Genomic DNA, 23237 nt, shown 5'->3' on the forward strand with positions numbered 1-23237 from the left:
GAAAAGCAGCGTGACATGTAAAAAAAGCGGGGAGGAGGGAGGGAGACAAAGTGACACGGGTTAGGAGGTCAAATATGATTTTAAAAAAAAGTGTGACATCATTTAGGGACAGCCCCTATCTGAATGCTTTTTTTTTCCGATGGAGTAAATGACTTTTTAATTGATGAAATTTCATTTTGTTACAAAATGTTGTAACTGATTTTTCAGCACTTCAATCGCCTGTTCTCAATGGGGATACACATGAAGAACAGGATGATGAAACTTCTGCTCAAAAACCATCAGATGTAGATCAAATCTTGAAACATGATTCTACACAAGAAAATTCTCCAAGGATTGAAATTTCAGCAATGAATGGCAATAGGTTCGTATACTATGAATTATAAACTTTTGAACTAATTAAAATTTGGAAGTTAAATACTTTTGTTGCAGTTAAGTCTGTTCCAGTGCGAAGTTTAATGTTTCAATCAATGTCAAATTCAAAAAAATTTCTTATTTCTAAATATAAAAGAAGTGATTACGAATACATTGTAAGAGAAAAAGCATGTGTGTGGCAAAGTTTTCAGTTAAGTTTTTGTCAAAATTAGCTACTCGTTTCCGCCTACTACTGATGTTTTCTTTAAAAACCTTTAAGTTTATTACTTTTCATTCAGGGGCTTTATGGTCGGGCAATCTGAGCAACTACTAAGGCCCCGCGCTTAATATGGCTTTTCATGCCCTATAGAATAGGTAGGACATGAAGAGATATTTTGTTAATTTCAATTTGGTAATAATAAATTAATTTTATATCATTAATCATTAACCAGAGAACATACATATTATTTGGAATTCACTTAAGGGACCATTTTATTGCCGTTTTTCTTTTATACAGGTAGGGCCCCGCTAGAGCTACGGCCGCTACTGAAATCATTTCATTTGAATTAGAACAATTAATATTTTTCTTATGATTACTTTCAATATTGACATCAGTGTCTATCTTTTTCAGTGAGAAAATAAAATTTATCGTCTCTGAAGAAGAAGATGAATTTGACGATGCTATTGAAACAGTTTCTTGTGGGTTTCAATTGAAAGATCAGTTAGACGTTAACAAGTTTAATAAGCAACACACACATATGAGGTAATTTTTTAAAAAATTGTGTTGTAAAAGAAATTGTTTTAACTTCTTAAATTTTTGTGTTTTGAATAACCCATTAAAATTTCTCGAATTTAATATGTTCTAGATGTTGCGACGAGAGTTTTATGTTACATTATGCATTATTTAGTTGTTATTCCAGGAACTTATCCAAGAGTCAGCGGTGTAGTTGTGGGAAAAATGGTGTTGTTGACAGTTACGGATTTCATCATGAGGTTTATTTGAATGAAGTTTATAAGACATTGATTTAAATAGTGGGGGTGGGGGGAAACAAGATTGAGTTACAATTTAGGAAGATGGCGATGATGGGATGCCGTTCTTTCGCACGTACCCTCAACTAAACCACTGACAAGAGTCCTCCCCCTCCCCCCCTTTTTTTCGTCTGAAAAGCCAATTAAATTTTGTAAGATTTAGTTTTAATGGAAAAAAAAGGCATGTACAATATATAATGAAATTATAATTGTAATGTAAGTAATTGTAATGGAAATATTTCAACAATCTAGAATTATTTATAGAATGATTAAGTACTGGAATATCATTTCCAGGTGGTGTAAATAACTACGTCATCAGCAAAAGCATTTGAAAAGCAACAGACATTTGATATTTGGTAGCTTTCAATCTGAAAACATGGGTTCCCAACCCATGGGCCGCAGCCCATAAGTGTGCCGCGAACAGCATGTGACTGGGCCGTAGACACTGGTCGAGAATCTGAACCAAGATAAATCTTGGGGTCTTAATTTTTCTTTTTTGTACAGTTACTCAAAAGCTCTCCCTGTCTCATTTCATAGCCAAGAAGGAACTTTAAAAAATTTTCATATTTCTTAGAAACTTTCCCCTGTAATTGAAAATGAAATTTAATGAAACTAACTCCTTTAAAGAAAATTGCCAACAAAACTAGTATTAGCTTCAAGATTTTCAAGTTAAAAATGCTCCTCCTTTATTGAACTCGGATGACTAACCAATGAATTGAGACACTTGAGGGGCTTTTCGACAGCCCTACCTATTGGAATGAGACTTTCATTGCATTTTTTTTAAAAAAATAATATAGAAATGCATTGAATGTTGCGAGTTATTTGAGACTAAAGTTATCCATCCGAAAATTGTTCTTGGACAGTATATCTATATCAGTGGTGCAGCATGAAGGGAGAAGGAGATTAACATCTCCCAGAACTCTTGTTTTTAACATACTTTAAATCCTAATAGCCTAATACGGTATATTATTTACACTTAAGGATTGTTATGAGTAGATGCCTCCCCCCCCCCGTCCCAGATTGTAAATTTTTCTGTGCAAGTAATATATAGTACTTAGTGGGCCACAATGGTGTTTTCTACAAAACTGGTGGGCCACACAACTAAAAAGGTTGGGAACCGGCAGGACACAGTGGGGGGGGGGGGGAGCAATCAGAAAAAGAGAGACATCATCATTAATGGACAGCTCCTAAGATTGCAAAGCAATCTTCGGGGGTTGGTGAGCGACAGCGATCAGGGCTGGCACCCCCTGGTGCTATAAATGTTTTTTAATGTGATGAACAAGCTGACTTTTTAGGCAATGGCCATTAATATTTTTTTCAAAAAGGTGCGTGCAGTACTGGTCGAAAGTATTGCGAGTTAGGGAAATCTGTCTTTTTTTTTTTTTTTTTTCAAAATAGGCCACCAAAACTGGTATATCAGAAATTAATGATAATTTTTCCAAATGGAACTCCAAATTACGCCGAATGATGACAATTTTGCCGAATGATGATAGCTTTGCCGAATCCTCAGAAAAAATTTGCCAAATAAGGAAATTTTTGGGAGGTCACGGTGACCTCCCATCGGGGTGCCCCCTGACTGTGGTAGATTTGATATTATATTTTCCCTTACCTTTGAAAACAGAGTTCTTGAAGTCATAAATATCGCTTCACAGTTTTTCAAAATGAATTAGCAGGTGTCGGTATTTGCTTGAAGCAAGCGGTTGTTTTCGTTATGCGTAGTGTGATCGAGTTACCTAATAGGAGGTGTCCTAGTTTTCTCCTGTTCTTTACGTAAATGAGGGGCATCCACCTTTGGAAGTGGTGCCCAAGAGTAACTTTCCTCATGATGCTCTGCACCGAAAAAAACTTCGTCTGGCGCAATATAATCTGTTGAGGCTGCTGAGCAAAAAGAGAAACCAAACCACTACGTTTATTTTCATTTCATTTAGATACAAAATTGGAGTGAAATTCATACTGATATATTGCATCTCAGTAATCTTCAATAAATAAAGACATGTAGATTTTTTTTATTGATTGAAAAAAATAAATTAAGAACATGACCCCCCCCCCCTCCCCCGAATCCAGATTGCTTAGGTGAGACATATTAAAATCGTAATTCTTATTTTATTTACAAAAAAAAAAGGTAGTAATAACGTTTATAGTGTTTGCATAATCAGTGAGCAACTCCGGGCACTAGCGTCATATTTACGTTTATAGGGGAAGCTGCTGTACCCACGGACAAAATTTACTTTTCAATTTTTACTGGTCTCTGGGAATGGATAATCGATCGAAAAAAATTTCTGGCAGAAACTACATTTTATCATCTAATTCAGCAATTTTTGTCAGGTAAAAATCTCAAAGCTTTCAACTTCAAAAATTTTTTCTTAAAAACCATCTTTTTTGTCTATGGGTACAACACCCCGTTCACCCCGCGGCCAGGTGCCTTTGTACCCACGGACATACAAAAAAATAATATATAAATAGGTCTGAGGAACTCAGTTATACTCAATACATTTTCATAAGTCATTTTATATTGAAATACTTCAACATCCATTGAAAATAATATTAAATAAAATATCCAACAGAAATTAAACTTTGAAAATTAATCGAAGGTTTTTTTTCCCTTTTTTTAAAAATTTTCCTTAATTTTTAACATTAGTGAACTCTTGAAAAAAGTTATTACGCTTAAGAGAGTAACGATGTTATGAATAATTAATATGTTTTTAAACAAAAAAAAAAACTAAATTCATGATATTATGGTTCTCTATGTACTTACATAATAACCTCTACTTACATAATAACCTCAATTTATATGCAAATTGAAACCTTTAACCAAAATTAACCCATTACAAAAAAACTCATCTTAGATTAAACCAGCAACAATCTAGAAAAGTCGGCTTCAAATGAAAACAGGTTTGATTGACGGTCTGTAGATCTTACAACAGGTGGGGGTTACTTCAACACTATATCTTCAAGCCCTACTTCAAATTCATTATGATTGTTGAAAGCAAATTTCAGACGTTGATGACAAGGCACCATTTTGAGATACTTTACAAGGTAAGAAGACTCACGTCTGACCCAAGGAGACTAAAAATTGCCGTCCGTGTCCGTGGGTACATATGGTTATGTGTCCTTGGGTACAACGGTACGCCATTTTGGTTTTGCAAGGCAGTCACATCGACAGGACCACAGTTTTACAACATTAAAAATCAGAAATTAATCCTTCAAAATATATGGAATCTTGATACACAACAAAAATGAATAACACAATCCACGACGGACGAAAAAAAAAATTGCTCATGTTTTTTTTACTTAGATCAGATCCTACTAAAACCGAAAAAAAATGTGGTACAATCTTAAATGTTCGTTTGATGGCGTTGAAACTTCTCGCTGGGGTACTGAAGAGAGCTGTGACACACGTTGAACCCCAATTAGGATCGCTCTCGACGATACCCAGAATTTTCCGATCAACGTCCGTAGGTACAACCGTCCGTGAGTACAGCAGCTTCCCCTTACAGCTATTGAAAAGTAGTAATAGAGTGATAAAGTCAAGCAAGTACTGAAGACGTAGTAATTAAGGAATCGCAATCTTTCGTCCATGGAAGTTATATTTGAGTCTTCACACGTTAATGTAGGAAATTTTTGTGGATAAATAAGGAAGGAGGGGGAGGGGGAGGCTCTAAAATCATTGAAAGGGGAGACAAAGGACCTTGTTTAAAAAAAAAAAAAAATTATATTTATGTTTTCCAGTTACTTGAATTACTTTCAATTTAATGTACCGTAGATTTTTCTCAAAATTGTACAATATAATACATCATTTCCTACTTTTGATTATCATCGATTCTAAGAACCAACACTTTTTTTTTTAATAAAAGTTATGAACAGCGGCGCCCCGAACTAAATGAGGGGTGAGAATTCTCAATTTTGCCGAATGAAATTACAATTTTACCGAATGATAAAAGACATTTGACAAAGAACATGCACACATTTGAAAGAAAGAACATTGAACATCATTAAAAAAAAAATTTAAAAAAAAAGAAGAAAGGAATAAAAAATTTTTCAATGTTGTCTCCAAATTTGCTGAATTATCAGCAAAACTTCCGAATTGAGATGGGAGGTCACAGTTACCGAGTGACCCCCCGTACCTCCTATGGGGTTCTTCCTGGACTCAAACCAACTGGCAGCATTGAACAGCCAACGCTTCGTTTTGTTTACGTTCGGCAGCAGGGATATTGCATGCTCCCCACGTCTACGATAACTCATCCCTTTAGGGGTGTTGGAATATGACATCACATTGGCGACGGGAATTTGGCAGCAATGTAAACGCTTGGCGCGTCAGCTGCTACCAACCTTGTCAGAAATTCTCCATTGCCCTGTGTCGGCGTGTGAACTTCCAATCATGGGCGAAATTACTGCTGAGCGTCGACGTGTTAGAAGGTATTTTTCCATTTATTTCGAATACCTATTGTATTTTTTATTCAGTTCATGATATCTGTGCTTAGATTTCACCCAATAATTTTCCCCAATATTAGTTGTTCCTTTCTGATTAACTAACTCATTTACGCCACATTTTTTGACAGCTTAAACTCGGATCCATAAATCCGCAGTATAGTGCTACGCTTACAAATATAATATGCCGATTGTTATGCGTAATAAATGAAGTTGTATATTGCAACAATGACTTAAAAAGCAAATTCTTTTACGTGAGTCATGCTTGAATTGGAAAGTAGAATTTAGTGAATCAATATGAGTTTTTCCCGTCGCCATTGAGGACGATCAACTTCCAACTCCAGATGCTGCGCTCCGTGCTGAAAGGAGCCAAGTTCTGCGTCAATGGAATTGCTGCTAACTTTTCTTAAAACATTTTTTTCTCTATCTCTGTTGTATGTTGATAATTACAGGTTTTGATTTGGATAGCAAATTTCGAGCACTATTGAAGTCAAAAAGATGGCATTTATTTTTCACAAAATGCGACTCAAAACATGGTGAACTGAATTCTCTAAACTACAAAATAACATCGTATTGAAGTCAACGGTACATCTTTTGTCTTCAAAATTTATAATGGGAAATATATATATATATATATATATATATATATATATATATATACATATATAAAATGAGGATTGTCGCTGAACCTTACTCAACTGGGAAGGACACATGAATTGTTATGAATCTGAGTTATTTAAGGGAAATTTAGTTGGCAAAAATTTAAAAAAGGGCGAACATTTTGAATGTTGGAAATATGCTTAAGTACATGGTTGAGTCCTTCTTCAATTTATTAAATACATGGATACATAGCTCAGGACCGGAACTAGAATTTTTTTCGGAGGGGGCTTTATCAAAAACATTTTTTTAAAAAAAATCATATAAGGTAGTGAGAAGCAAAGGGATGCAAGTGGCAAAATTAAAAATTTAGAGATAACCAGTACAAATGGTAGGTGAACCTCTACTCTTTCTTGGGGTAAGAGATTGTACTAGTAGACCTGGTAGGTGCTGCTGTACAGCATGCTTTAGAAAAAAATTTCAATGAAAGCCTACCTAGGATCAGATCTTTAAACGCGTTTTACTCGAACTTAAAATAGTCCACTTGCATCCCTTTGCTTCTCACTGCCTCATATGGCAATTTTATTTCATTCGTATGTTCTATTAATTTTTGTTGCGATACTATTGTAACAAAAATTGTATATAATACGAGGGGGACCCAAAAATAACCGGACTTTTGTTCTAAAATATTTATATATTAGTTTATTCACAAAATTTCTTTTGTCCCCTTTAAAGTGTTCACCCTTAGATGCAGTACACTTTTTAATTCTTTCTTTCCACTGTTAGAAGCTACCCTGGAACTCTTTCACTTTGACCGTGTCCAGTGCTCGTTGCGAAGCAGTTTTTACAGCCTCTACATCATCAAAACGCTTCACTTTCAGAATTGTTTTCATCCTCGGGAACAGAAAAAGATCACAGGGGGCTAGGTCTAGGGAGTACGGGTGTCGAAGAACGACTGGTCACCCCTGAGAGGCCAATTAGCGGTTAATAGTGAAGGTTGTGTGTATGGTGGCGTCGCGTTTGCGGGCGATGGATATTTGACAGGTGTCAACCTCTCCAGATAAGCAGACGTCCTGGTGAGCTATGGGCAGGAGCACTGAGGGGAGGTATATGCATGTGGAATGGTTGCATATAGATACAAGTTTATTTTATATATCTGTCTCGCACCCCCAAATCTACTGTCAACTCCTCATGTTTTTTATTTATTTGTTGTAAGACTGGGGGCGGAGGAAGGAATGCACTTCAAGTTTGTTCTGGTTCATTCTTAGAATTCTAAAGAAAGGGTAGGGATACTATATACAAAGGAAAACACGTGACTAATCTCAACTAGCGAACATATGTAGTTTAGCTATTTCTATTTTAATTTTTTTTTTCTCAAGCAAGAGTAAAAATGTCTTAACATAAAAATAAAAAAATTATAAATAAATAAAATAAATGAATAAATAAAATAAAGATTAAAAGGAAAAAAAATCAGATAAAAAAAACAACAACAAAAAATTCAAAAAAAGAAGAAAAAAAAAGTGAATTTTTTAAACACGCGAGCAGTAATGCTACGAAAACTGGTCTAGAACTGAATCCTACTACTTTCCTGTTTACGAACTAGCGAACTAAAGGAAATGTATACATCAGGACATAAATTGTTTTAAGAAGCTTTTTAAAGGTATATTTGGAAATTCAAGCACCTTTCCTTCAATCTGTAAGCGCACAAACCTAAAATAGTCCTTACACTAAAATTCTGTATAATCTTAGGAATGGCAGAATCTCATCAATTTGCTGCATGTCCAAGTGTTGATCAAGTAATCTACCCGAATGTTTGGAATGATCGAGTATCAATAAAATATTCAACTGGCGAAAAGTTCTAGGAACCAAACATTGAATAACAAGCAAACTTTATCTTACGTTGGGAATTCTATGAATTAAAATAAATAAATTAATTAAAATCCTTTATTGGCATTTCTCTTTCAGCGTATTTAAAATTTTATTAGCAGTTTCAGTAATTTTCTTTCTTTTTTTCCTTTTATTTTCATGTAACATTTTTTCTATTTGATGTTCAAAACATTGAATAATATTTAAAAAAAAAAAAAAAGCACACACATCACCTTAGGCCAAATTTATCATTTATCCATCGATGTTTTAGAGTCTTTTTTAAGGGATGACTCGAAATACATTCAAATTTTCCAAACAATAATCATTTTTATCAACAAATTGTTTTAAAATTTTCCAATGCTATCGTTTCAAGTTGATTCTGTGGCTAGTTGCAAATAACTGAGATGACTCTATAACCTTTACACATCGATGCTCAAATTGTCAGGCATTATTGGGCTAATATAACAATAACAAAATTCTTTGTTATAATTTTCTTTTCGAGTCGAAACATTTTTATTAGTTTCATATCTGAAATTCAATATTTTGCACGAACACAATTCTCTTTCTTTTTTCATTATTTTTCTTTTATTTGCATGTACTTTTTTTCCCCTTAATTATTTGATTTTTTTACTCTAACACTAAAAGTTTTTAAGACAAATTTTGTCTGAACCCAACCACTCATGCCAATCAAGAATAGGACAAAATTAAATTGAAAAAAGACGTTTCGAGAGAAATAATGTCGGGTCCAATAGTTATAAATACTTCTAAGTTCAGAAATTACAGGAGAAAGAAACACCAAAATAAACACACATTTTTCGATCTCTAATCATCACTTTCAATTTGCTTATGGGAAACTCCGTAGAAAAGAGGAAAAAGTATCAAAATTGTAAATTAATTTTTTCCTCACACATTTGTTATCAATGAAAATATAATTGTCTAAAAGTGCATGAAAATGACAAAAAATTGCTGCAAGACACATTACGTTCGGCACAATTTGAAACTTTTTGTTGTTATAAACATTAGAACTTTCCTAGGATTAAATTCCTTACAGTTATAGCTTTCTAACCAGGTGATTATTAGTGAATTAATTTGCTTAGATTTTAGAAATTCCAAAAAACTTCTTGGCAAGTCACCGTTTTTCTCCTGTTACTTTATGAACCACTCGCTGCACTGCCCGGCTTTGCACGGTCAACCTCGAAAATAAAAGTTATGTCAAGTGACACATGTTCAACAATCAGACTTAAATTAGAGAAGGGAAAAAAATAATGTAAAATTTCCCGTCAAAATAATCATTCTTAAAGATACAAAACATCAAATCAAAAATACCCCAATAAATTAAGCGCAACTCTCCATAAATACAACTAAAGTTCTTAATTATCTTCTAATGGCAGTACAAAAAAAAAAAAAAAAAAAAAAGGAAAAGAAAGAAAGAAAGATAAATCGCCAAATAATACTCAAAAGGGGAGGAAATTTTTACCTCCAAAACAAAAACCAAATTTTATTTAGTCATAGCCGGGAAAAGGAAAGTGGCAACGTTCTGAACGCTAATTTAAAATGAGATCGCGCAAAAGATAGTTTTCCGATATGAAATTCTGTTCCATTAGGCTTAAAAATGCTTTTAAATTTTTTCCCGGTGATTTTACAGCCTTTTTTTTTTATGAAATGCGAAGAAATTATTTCAATTTCAAGGGTATTTTTTGTGGGATTCGAATAGCGCCAAATGCGAACTGACCGGATAATTATTTCGGGTTAGAAAGAGCCATTTAATGCCATTTACGGGCCCTAAAATTAAAATTTGAACGATTCGGGACTTTTTTGGCTATCGACCCCCTCCCCCTCCCCCCTTACTTTCCTTCTCGGGTGCCCAAGTACCTCATTGAAAGTCGTAGGTGTACGAACATTTTTGGGAGCCACTGTAAATTCTGTAATTTCTTTTCTAAAAAGAAGTCATCTAATTAATCCTGCTTAAACTAGCTTAGGTACTAAGTCAAAATAGTATAAATATTTATTTATTTAAGAAATTTCAAATATTTGAATATCTGTTTTTCTCATGAGTGTTACTTCGTTTCTCTACATAATATAAAATGCAGTCTCCAAAAAGCGTCTGTGTGTTTGAACTCGCAAAACTCGAGAACTACCCGGCCGAGTTTGATGAAATTTTCACAGTTTGTTCCCATTTTGTATTCATTTAATCCCTGTTCTGAGAAGGTTTGCAGACCAGTTCGAAAACAATTCGATAAATAGTTCTTTTTTTATTCCAATTTAGGCCCAATTTTCACATAAATTCCCGAATATGGGGGTGAAAAACTACTCGCAAATAGTAATATAGTTATAGATTAACTATAACGCAATTTGTTCCAGTGCTCTAACTTAACTGCGGCGGGAGTTTTTTACGATTTTAGCTCGAATTTTTTTAGGCTTAGCTGAAATTTAGGCACTACTTTCTTCATTAAATTCATCAATAAAAAGTGAAGGAATTGTCTTTTTTTGATAGCATTGGAAGGAGATGCTTTTTTTACTCCAGATCTAACTCTACCAAAGGTCGAAAGTTTAACCCTCTATCTCCATTAGAAAAAAAGTTGCAAACGAATTAAATGAAGTTCAAAAATCTGTTCTCTATTCAAGTTTTTAACCATTTTATTTTGCGTTTTCGCGGTAACGCTTTTTGAATCCATTGTTTATTTCTATCTTTCTCATTTTCAATCATAGACTAATAATAAGAACTCTTATTATTAGTCTATGTTTTCAATTCTTAAACTTATTTTATTTTGTGTTTCCATGGTTACGCCTTTTAAATCCATCTTTCTCATTTTATTTTAATTTCTTAGATGTATTTTAGTATCTGTCGTCATTGTTTGGCGAGAAAATTTTGCATGATGGTTTTTTTTCTTTCATTTAATCCCGGTTATTGAAGATACTTCACTTGACGCAATAGTGTTTTTCAAGGTAGACCGGGCAAAGCCGAGCAACGCAGCTGGTCCTAAAGAACGGGTAAAGTTCGCAATAAAAGCATACTAAATCAAACAATAAAATGTCAATACTGAAACCACTTTTTAAAGATTAAATAAAAAGTTCATTAATACAGATTAAAGTGTACAATCTCAAGATTCTATAAGCTATTTTCAGACAGACAGACATATTTAACGCGTCCAGATCGCGGTTAGCAAGATAAAGAGAGCATACTCCTTATTTTACGGCATGTGATATTAGTAATAAATATTGTTGGTCTTTACTCAATATCGTCGGGTCAACCTGTAATCGGTTGGCCCGACGATTTGGGGACGCTTTTCAGAGTCGTATAGGTTTTTTTAAATTTTACAAGAGTAATATTTGAGGTCTGACGTTATATCATCAATAAGCTAAGGAGAATAGACCACTGGAGGGGTGTGCGAAGATTTTGCTTCAATTGGCGAATGATTCTAGATTTCAATCTAGTGAATTGAAAATATTTAGAAATATGCATCATACAACAGATAGCTTAGCAAATATTTTAACCACGTGTCTTCCCTTCGAGATATGCAAATTATTTCGAATTTTTGCAGGGGAGGAGGGAGATAAAGCGCGTGAACTGAATGTAATTTTATCGAAAAACCACAAAATCACGCCAACTTACATGTAAAAACCTTAGTTTTTTAAAGTAAGGGGGTGATTAAAAATTCGAATTGTTGTAGCGTATTAAGTATGTAGCCACTTTGTAATACTCGTATTTAATGAATTTTGTATACAATTCTCCAAATTCAGGCCTCTTGCCAGAACAGAAAAAATTAACTCACAGGCTTGGAATTTTGCGCAGTAGTTTGTGTAAGGAAGTTACAAAACTACTGCACCAAAGCTTAAAGTTCAGCGGAATTAAAAATATTTCGTAAATTTTCTTTCTTTGATATTTTCTAAAAATCTGAAAATTTCAAGTCTCTTGCCAGAGCAGAAGACATTAACTCAGAGTCATGAAATTTTGCACAGTAATTAGTGTTAGGAGGTCACAAATTTTCCGTACTAAGGCTAAGTGCTTTGAAAAATTCCGATTTTTTCAGTCCACTCTAATGTATAAGTACTGAAAGAAAAAAAATGGCCCAGTTCATCTCTTTTAACTCTGAAAAATATGAACTTTTATTGGTTAATTTTGTGCAAATTCTACGTCTGACACCGCAGAATTGCCTCTATTTTAGTTTGATTTAGTATTTTTTTAAAAAAGTTATTAACTTTGTTTTTATTGTAAAAAAAGCTTATTTTATTTTTTTTATTTTTTTTCTCGATTAACTTTCTTAATTACTTCTACGGAAAGTATAAAAAAAAATGCTTGCATCATCGACTTCGACTTTCACTTGCTTCTTTTGAAAACTACAGAAACATGAACCTCTTTGAAATACAAGTTCCAGAAAAAGAACAATGCTTACCAGAGCCGGCCTTAGCACATGCGGGGCCCGATTAGAGAAATCTGGCGGGGGCCCCTTACAGATTGGTCGTACAAATTCGAGAAGTGCTGACCGATTTATTTTTTTTTTTTTTAAAATTCAGGCAAGGATTCGAAACTTCCGCAATTATCCGTCTTCCTTCAAATTTCTATATCACGTTCGATTTTTACTTTTTTTATTTCTTAAGAAACGAATGAATGAATGGCCACAAAAATAAGTGTACATTTAAAAAACGTAAGAAAAGTAGCTCTGAGAATCTTTATGCCCAATCACATGCGGTTGGTGCACGAGAAAATTTGGGTGTCAGAAGAAGTGTGGGACTGAGGGAATAACTTCCCAGATGCTGATTTTTTCTTCCATTTTTTTGTAAAATTGGACGATATTATGGGAATTTAACATGACTGATTAAATAAACTTCAAAAAATGTGGAATATTGTCTCCAAAACCGGTACGGATGGTCGCCGTAGACTTCTCTCTTCCAATTCTTAGTTCGCTTATTGTGAAATAACTTGATAAAAGTCCATTCAGTTGGAGTTTTTAATTTTTATTTTCATGGAATAAATCAACCCACCCAGTAAAAAATCATTTTTCTATCGATTATTATTGTGCAACTTTGAGAAATGAGAACCCTTTCACCGTTGGAAGTAAGCGGGTAGCGCAATTTATATCTTAGGACAGAAAAGGAAAATGCACCAAAATGTATCTGTCCTAAAAAAAGTAATTTTCGACCACAAGCAAAAGACCAGACGTCTTTGGGGTGTCAGAAGTGGAACGGAATTGCAGGGAACGACGGAGCTCTCCTTGGAAATTTTTCGAAATTGAAGTTTAAAAAGGCAGTTTTGATACGGAGATGAGGTTTGAGTGGGGGGGGGGGGAGAGAAGAGGGACGTTAGAGGTCAGATAAAACACCCACACTCCCTGGAAGAGTCTTCAAAGCTGACGTCTAAAATCGCCACTTTGGACAATTTTATATAAACTGAAGGGAAAGGGGAAGAGGCGGAGGTTCCCCGCCTACCAAATTTTATTTTAAAATTTAAGATAAGTTTAGATTAATTTTGGTAACGATAGGGAATTGGGGGCTCCTCTCAGAAATTTTTGTCCCCATTAGATGATGTTTGATGAAAATGGAAAAGAAAGGAATTTAGTGATCTCCTACGGAAAACTTTCAAAATAGAGGGTTTTATGACGCAAAAAAAAACTCAGTTTTATACCCTGTTTGGTAACGATAGGGGAAACGGGAGAAGTTTCCTCCCGGAATTTTTTCCGATACTGAAATGAATTTTATGCTATCCATTTGAAGGAAGGGTTCGAGTGTTTTCTTGTGGTAGTATTTTCTAAAAGGGAAATTTTAAGCTATTCTGCTGATGCTAAAGAAAGGGGTCATTAGATAGTAAAAATGTTTCATGAAATATTTCGAAATTTGAATCTTAAAAACACTATTTTAGGCTACCTTTAGAGCCGATAGAAGAGAAGAAGGAAATTTATGAATCTCTTCCTTCCTTGGAAATCCTTTAAAATTGAAAACTGAATGATGTAATTTTAGTCAGTTTTTTGTGATAACGTTGAGGTAAGGGTGAGCGTTTGAGTAACCTTCTCCTGAACTTTTTGAAATAAAGGTCTTAAACACGCATCTTCAGTCACGTTAAGAGAAATGTCAGGGTTTGGTTGGCTCCAAGTAATTTTTTTACCTTGAATATTTAAAAATCAAATTCCATTCTATATGTATAAACGTTAGAAGAAGAATGGCAATTTGCTTTCTTTAGAATTGTTAAAGAGATGTTTTCCGCTTATTAAATACGCAGTATTTGAAGTTTATCATTTATTTACTTATTTTTCAGATTTGCACTTACGTTGGTGTTAATTGTGTAGTAAAAAAATTGGCATTGCTGCTAAGTTTTAAGATTTTTTTTATCAATACTAATTAAGAAAGTAAAAAAATAATAAAAGTAGATATATAAATGAAATTAAAAAGATAGTTTTGGAAATTCCTGAAATGTCGGAGTTTCATGTAAATTTCCGCATTGACCATGTAATACGAGTAGATCCTGGGATAGGGGTCCTTGACCCTTACGTTATTGCGGACTGCTAAATTTCATTAAAAATTTGTACTTTGGTTCCCCACTACCTAGTTCCTTTCTCTTGATCGGAAGTTATAGGATACAGCAGATACCGCCTTAGATATGGATTTAAAATTTTTTAGCTGGCTATATGTTTTATTTTTTTCTTCAGGAAATTTATTTGAGACTAGTAGTTTTGAACTTAATAGGGATGCTAAAAGCTTCAGGAAATTCCCCCTATACTACCTTAATTGCCCTGAAAGTAGCTCCATACCCGCCAGATTAAATATCAGTTAAGCATATTATGATTAATATCAGTTAAGTCCATTTGAATCTTATATTTCCTTCATTTTCTTTTGTGAGGAAAAAAAATATTTTTTTAGAGCGGGGCCCCTGCTGGCGCGGGGCCCCATTGGGATCTTTTGCTCTAATCGGCTTAAGGCCGGCTCTGATGCTTACTTGCCTTGCCACCTGGGATTGCAATCTATACAAAGGGGTGTTTTGCTGCATAGTTACAGGGCCATCTATGGCTCTGGCATAGTTAGATAAGGGGTTTACCACCTTTCCACTCTGTTCTTAAGGGGTTTAGGGTAATCGTAAAGCCCATTCTAAATGTATACACAGTCCCTAAACTCTTATCGGGGGGAAAGACATCATGTGTCCGATTAAGGGCATAACTACTCCGCCTCCTCAGAGTGATTGACCGCAATCGCTACTACTTCGGGGTTCCTTCACAGTGATAACGCTCCCATACACACGAAGATCGCCCTAGCGAGCTCTAACTCACTCTTGTTTCTTCTAAATTTTCGTTAATCGTAAAACGACGACTCTCGTTGATTTTTTGGCAGATTTTTTCAACGTTTTCATCATTTTGAGACGATGAAGGACGCTCAGAGCGAGCATGATCTCCAACATTCATACTACCGCGTTTAAAGCGCCCAAACCACTCGACAACTTATGTACGGCTCATAGCATCGGTCTTGAAAGCTTGTTGAAACATTTGGTAAGCTAATTCGTTGCCGACTTTTCAAGCAGGAGATGCAAAATTTAATGTTTAGTTTGTTCTTTTAAATCTGCCATGTAATAAGTTCGCAGGCGGAAAGAAACAGCACCTGAGAAAACCAACCCTACGATCAGACGGTATCAATTAAACTGACGCCACTTGCACAGCTGGTTTGAGAAGGTCTCTACTTGAGCCATCTAGCTGGAGAACACTCTACTACATCTAAGATTGGCATTGCACCATTAGTCCGGTTTCTTTTGGGTCCCCCCTCGTATCTATTGAATACATTATTTAAATCGATGGGCGAGGAGTCTTATAAAACAAAACGCCAAATTATTACATAGTAAATGTTCTCGATATTTAGCATGCAAATGAGCACTGCAGAAGAAGCACTGAATTTATACAATTGTCAGTTCCAATTTCATTTTTCAAATAAATTTGAAATAATAATAATAGCACCAATATAATTTTTTTCACCAAAAATACAAATTAATTAAATCAATAAATAAAGGATGCAAAGCATTTCTTTGGGTGAACAATTTCGGAAGCTGTTTCAACCTTATAATCCACCTCCTTGCATACGGTCCTCATTTAGCTATAAAATTATCAATTTTCTGCACTTAAATCATCTCAAAGTTAATCCATCAATTTCATAAACGTGAAAAATATAGCTATTATGTTTTAAACTAATATTTCTTTTACTGTCGACTTAATCAGAGAATAGCACACCAGTTGTAAAAGTGTTCTTCATTTTAGTTTAGTTTTTGCTACAAATCCCACAAAACATTTCTTCATTTTCGTACTGAAGGCATTTGAATGCTTTTTAATGTATTTCCCCCGAAAGTATACATTTTTCAGCTCCACACTTGTTTCATCAATTTCCTAGGATTTTTTCAAATTAAAGTGTAAATTCATTAAATCACATTCTTAAACAGTATCCCTACTGGTGCATTATGTACAGCAAACAAAATCAACCTTTTAGGAATTATTATCGAAGAGTCATCAGTATCATGTGATAACTTTAAGCTGAGAGTAGAGGAGTACTCGTACTGGCCATGTCGGCATTTGGGCAAAGAGCCGTTTCTTCTGGGGAGAGGGGGGGGGGGACGTCCCTTCAATACCCACCAAATTTATCTTTGTTAACTAGTTGACATTTTCGATTTTAATAAAGTTGAGTATAAATTTGTCTTAGGTAGCGATAGAGGCGCCAAGAGGAAATCAAAAAAATTCAGAGTTATGGCACAAAATGAGCAACGGGGTGCCTCGTATTTTTTTCAAAAGATTTGCTATCAGTTTCATTTTAGAGGTGTACAAAAATCAAAGAAAGTAAAATAAAATGAACAAATGAAGACAAGTGATAAAAATATTTTTTTCTCCGTAAAACTAAAGAAAAGAAAAGCAGTTTTGATTCAAAATGTTTATATGTTCGTTTAAATGTTTGATGTTTATATGTTCGAATTTTAATGCTTAAAATATGGAGAGTGATCTAATTTTTTCCATTATTGGAGCACCACTCACTCTTCTTCGGCTAATCATCATCAACTGCAATATTGCGTCAAATATTGGAACCAGAGTTCGAAAGAAGTAGTAGCGATTGTGGTCTATCACTCTGAGGAGGCGGAGTTGTTATTCCCTTAATCGGAAACATGATGTCTTTTCCCCAATAAGAGCTCAGGGACTCTGTATATATCTAGAATGGGCTTTACGATTACCCTAAAACTTCCTTGGTTATACCCCTTATCTAACTATGCAGCAAAACACCCCATTGTATTGATTGCAATTCCAGGTGGCAAGGCTAGTAAGCATTGTTCTTTTTCTGGAACTTGTAATTTATGGAGGTCCATGTTTCTGTAGTTTTCAAAAGAAGCAAGTGAAAGTCGAAGTCAATGATGCAAGCATTTTTTTTTTTTAAGTAATTAAGAAAGTCAAAAGAAAAAAAAAGATAAAAAAATTAAAATAAGCTTATTTTCCAAAAAAATACAGTTAAATAACAATAATAAAAAAATTACTAAACCAAACTCAAAAAAGGGAATTCTGCGGTGTCGGCAATAGAATTTGCACAAAATTTACCAATAAAAGTTCATATTTTTCAGAGTTAAAACAGATGAACTGGGCCATTTTTTTCTTTCAGTGCTTATACATTAGAGTGGCTCGAAAAAATCGGAATTCTTCAAAGCACTTAGCCTTAGTGAGGAAAATTTGTGACCCCCTAACACTAATTACTGTGCAAAATTTCGTGACTCTGAGTTAATATCTTCTGATCTGGCAAGAGACTTGAAATTTTCAGATTTTTAGAAAAATATCAAAGAAAGAGAAAATTTGAGAAATATTTTTAATTCCGCTGAACTTCAAGATTTGGTGCAGTAGTTTTGTAAATTCTTTACACAAACTGCTGCGTAAAATTCCAGCCTGTGAGTTAATTTTTTCTGTTCTGGCAAGAGGCCTAAATTTGGAGAATTTTATACATAATTCCTTAAATACAGTGATACATTACAAAGTAGCTACATACCTAATACACTACAATATTTCGAATTTTTAATACACCCCCTTGCTTTAAATAACTAAGGTTTTTACATGTGAGTTGGCGTGGTTTTGTAGTTTTTCGAAATAATGTGCATATCTCGAATTGAAATGGGCTCTATTCTATTCACTAGATTGAAAGCTAGAATCATTCGCCAATTGAAGCAAAATCTTTGCAGACCCCTCCAGTGGTCTATTCTCCTTAGCTTATTGATGATACAACGTCAGGCCTCAAATATACTCCGGTAAAATTAGAAAAAGCCTGTACGACTCTGAAAAGCCTCCCCAAATCGTCGGGCCAACTGATTGCAGGTTGACCCGACGATATTGAGTAGAGACCAACAATATTTATTACTAACTAGCCGCCTTCGGCGACCAGCTATCCGCCTTTTTACGCCAGGGTTGCCGCCTTCGGCTGCTGCTGAGACAATTTAGCGACGGTATTAATCAATGTTTTTCTCTATATATCAATATTATCATCTGCCTTTTTACACCAATGTTGCCGCCTTCGGCGGCTGCTTAAATTAGTTTCGTGGCGGTATCAATCAATCTATATCCATATCATTATTAATTTAAATAAAATATTTTCTAGATCTGTCTCCAGTTCCGTCGTTTGGAATATTTTTAAAGGAGGGGGAGGGGAGACACAAACGGCTTGCTCTCTTCATGCAAATTTTGTCGAAAAATAACAGAAAACACTTCCACTTTTACTTGAAAGCATTCTTTTTTCAAAGCCATGGTGTGTGTGGGGGGGGGGGGCATTGACACCCTGTTAAAGTTCCCTAAATGACGGGCATGTCTCTTTCTTGCTGTCCATCTACTATATCGACCTCTGCATTTGTCTGTCTATCTATACGATCTATGCGGCCTATGACAGTTACGACTGTGACAGTCAGTAACATGTTACGACTATGACAGTCAGTAACATGTTACGACCTATGACAGTCATTAACAATCTTTTTTTATTTATATACAAGCAGCCGCCTACGACGGCCGTTTGGCTTACTTGTCATTCACCATTTTACGCCAAGAAGTCGTAAAATAACAAAAGTCGAGTCCATTTTTATGTGAAAGCATTATGTTTTCAAATCGTAGCGGCGCCCCCCCCCCCCAACCCCTGTTGTTGTTCTTTAAATAACAAGTCTGTCTATCTCTCACTGTACATCAACCTGTAGATTTATCTTTCTCTAGATCCATGCAAATTTACCGCTGATAGTAATTACAATCTTTTTTTCAAAGAAAAAAGTATTAATTCGAAAAAAAAAAACCATTTTTTGTACACTTAATGTATATTGATCTACCTATTCGATCTACCTCTAAATTTTCTCATCTATATTTATTTTGATCTAACCTCCAATCTTATTTTCTAACAAAAAGAAAATCATGCAAAAAAAGCGCGCTTACTTATTTATTAAAATAGCACAAAAAATTGGTGTCTCTGTGGTACCCGGAGTTTGCCAAAGTCAAATCATTGTGTTTATTGAAATTAAAAAAAAAAAAAAAAAAAGTGACTGGGACCAAAACGATCCGATGTGGTCCGTCTGATTAACCGAAATCGAATGTTTAGCAAAACATCCGGAAGGGGGGGGGGAAACAAATGAAATACGTACCTGGAAAGAAAAAAAGCGAATGAATCTTCGAAAGGAAGAAAAGAAAAAAGCAAGTTACATATTTCAGTTTGATCACGTGGGTGCGTTACGTCATATTCGAAGCGGTCAGCGGACAGCAGATCTTCGGAGAAGCGATAGCTTATATCTTCGTTCTGCCTTTAAAAAATTGTAAAAAAAAAAAGTTTGAATATTTTTGAAAACTTTTTTTTTTCTGTAGAGGACGAAATGTTCTGGCTACTACATAGTAAAATTGTAAAAAAGAGGTTATTATATTTTTCACGGGATGCGTTTAGAAAAAAATTAAACCCAGAAAAAAATGCAAAATAAAGGTTTTTTCAAAAATTCATAAAAAATTCAAAAATTGCTCTATTTTCAATATTTTTTTGTTCATCATATTTAAAATTAAATTTTCGACACTATAGTACAAAAAATATTTGTCTGGCGCGATTGGTTCGGGGTCTGTGAGGTTAAAAGTACTAAACAGTTCTAAAAATCACATAAAACATTAAATAATTTCTTTTCTAATTAAAATATCAAAAAGAGCCGTGGTAGCCCGATCGGTAGAGTGTCGGATTCGGGGCCGGAGGGTCCTGGGTTCGAACCTCGATGGTCAAAGACCCACCGTCGTCATTAAAGGGGACTGGGCGACGTTAAATATGCTCGTGGTCTCAATGTCCTCCAAGTGAAACGATACCTCTGGGGGTGCTAGCACCAGGTAGCTATTAGCTCCTGGACTAGTTCTAAATTCTCATTAACTGTTCGATCCGGTGATGGTGCTGCCATCTATCGGTATATAAAATAATGGAGGCAAGGCACTTAGTATGCAGTCCTCGACATAAATACAGTTGTAGTCAGTTGTGACTCGGAATAGGAATAGGAAAATATCAAAAATCGAAGCCCGAGGTGCACAACTTCAGCAAAAACTACACCTGTCTACCAAATTTTATCTTTCTAGGCCTTACTGTTTTCCCGGGATGCGCGCCACACACACACACACACACACAAACATCTTATTTTATTATATGTACTGGCCGCCTGCGGCGACCAGCTGGTCCGCCTTTTTACGCCATGGTTGCCGCCTTCGGCGGCTGCTTAGACAATTTAGCGACGGTATTAATCAATGTTTTTCTCTATATATCAATATTATCATTCGCTTTTTTACGCCAATGTTTCCGCCTTCGGAGGCTGCTTAAATAAATTTCGCAGCGATATCAATCAATCTATGTATCTATATCATAAGTAGTTTGAATAAAATGTTTTCTAGATCGATCTCCAGTTCCGTCGTTTGGAATATTTTTAAAGGAGGGGGAGGGGACACACAAACGGCGTACTCTTCATGCAAATTTTGTCGAGTAATAACAAAAAGCACTTCCACTTTTATGTTGAAGCACTGTGTTTTCGAAGTCATGGTGTGTGTAGGGGTGAGGGGCATTGACACCCCGTTGAAGTTCCTTAAATAACGGGCATGTCTCTTTCTTGCTGTCCAATTACTATATCGACCTCTATATTTGTCTATCTATCCATACGATCTATGCATATCTACCTTTGACAGTAATTAACAGTCTTTTTTTATTTATACAAGTATTAATTCGAAAAAAACATTTTTTGTCTACTCTATCTCTATCTCTGTATCTACCAAACCTAACCGCCAATCCGTAACAGAAAAAAAGATCATGCAAAAAAACCGCGGGCTTTATTTATTTAATTAAAATAGCCCGCAAAAAAAAAAAAAAAAGCTGTATGTTTCCCGTAGTGTGCAAAATGTAGCGTTTGCAAAAACATAAAAAACTAAAAAAAAAAAAAATGGTGAAGAGAAGGCAAAGAATTTCATTTGGATCACGTGATGAGGTAAGTTCGGAACTCAGCCGGCTAGCGAACAGATCGCGTTGTGTAGCTTTAACCGGTTAAAGCGGGGATTAGCAACGTCTTGCGGCTAAAGCCCGAAGAGCTCCTAATGTTTCCCGCTTTAACTGGGTAAAACTGGGTTTAACCAACCCCAGTTAGTTAAAGTCCGAAATTACATTGTAAATTTTTATGAAGCATTTTTTTTATAGGTGTAGGTATAGGTAGTACGCAAATAACAGTAAATCGTAAATAAATATAATAAGTTATCAATAAAATATAAATTAGAAGTAATCAATGAATAAGGACATTAAGTTATTATATATATTAAGTTTTCTTTTTATAGGTGTAGATATAGGTAGTACACAAATAAAAGTAAACCAAGTTATAAATAAAAATAAAAGTTAAAAGTAATTAATGAATAAGGACATTAAGTTATTAATAAAAATACAAATTAAAATAATCAGAGGTATTTTTAACTTCTATTTGTTATTGCAAGATAAAGTTGAATGGCATTTTAGAGTTACATAAAATATTTGCTGCTTTGCAAAGACATTTCTTGGTTCCACATTTTGTTTTACAGAGGCATTTTTTGAATCTTTGACCACCAGAAGTTGATTGTATATTTGCAAGTTGCCGTAAAGACTTGTTCTCATCTGAAACATCTCCAATGCTTACAAATTGGGATTCATATACAGTAAATTGATTTCTTGCAAACATTTCAGTAATTTTTCCTTTCTCATTACCCAATGTATACAATCCGTTCTCATTACATTCAAGAACTGTTAAAATGATATTTCTAAAGTCACCCCTACCTCCATCTACGTCAGGAATTTTAACTCTTACGTTATCACCAACTTCGCAAGGTGGATACTTAGTATTGGACAAAGATATCATTTTTTTAGCCTGTTGTGCTAAGTTTGCTTTCGCTTCGTTTCTATTATTAATTACATTATCTTTTTTAGAGCATAAATCACATAATCCATTTCTGTTTTCGCACAGTTCACACACTCAGCACTAAATACAATTTCTTCCTCATTTTTAGTTTCTTTGAGCCTTTGTTCTTGTTCCTTTATTAGTTCCTCTAAGTGCTCTTCGTTAAGGACAGTATCAATTATTTCATTCGGGAGAGACCAGATGACTTCAAACCAATTTTCATATCAGAGCCGAACATTGCTTTATATGGTGAACGTTTTATGCCATCATGATAGGATCTGTTTTTCATTAGCTGAACAAATCTAAGTCCTTCAGACCATTTTTCATAATTTTCATCCATGATCTAGGTCATGAGCAAATTTTGAACATCCTGGTTTGCTCTCTTTACGCTACCTTGACTTTGACTGTGACTTGGTTTCCCGTGTATTATTTTAAATCCTGTCCTTAGAGATCTTAAATTTTCAACCACTTTGTTGGAAAACTCCCTCCCATTATCGGACTGCAAAATTGACAGGGATCTAAATATGCAAAAAATGTTCAACAGCACTTTAGCGACCTCTTCAGCAGTTTTACTGTTCAAGGATCT

General features: G+C 34.8%; 1 protein-coding gene across 1 annotated transcript in view; it reads left to right on the forward strand.

Moving 5' to 3' along the window:
* Window positions 1–297: 297 nt before the first annotated feature.
* The window catches only part of LOC129218194 (acetyl-CoA carboxylase-like), a 282701-nt gene continuing 259761 nt past the window's right edge, over window positions 298–23237 (forward strand). The window contains exons 1-2 of the mRNA XM_054852411.1: window positions 298–361; window positions 983–1114. Of these exons, the coding sequence (XP_054708386.1) occupies window positions 348–361; window positions 983–1114 (146 nt within the window). The 5' untranslated portion in view covers window positions 298–347. The remainder of the gene's footprint in view (window positions 362–982; window positions 1115–23237) is intronic.

This window comes from Uloborus diversus, chromosome 3 (genome assembly GCF_026930045.1).
Source record: "Uloborus diversus isolate 005 chromosome 3, Udiv.v.3.1, whole genome shotgun sequence".
NCBI classification, from domain to species: domain Eukaryota; kingdom Metazoa; phylum Arthropoda; class Arachnida; order Araneae; family Uloboridae; genus Uloborus; species Uloborus diversus.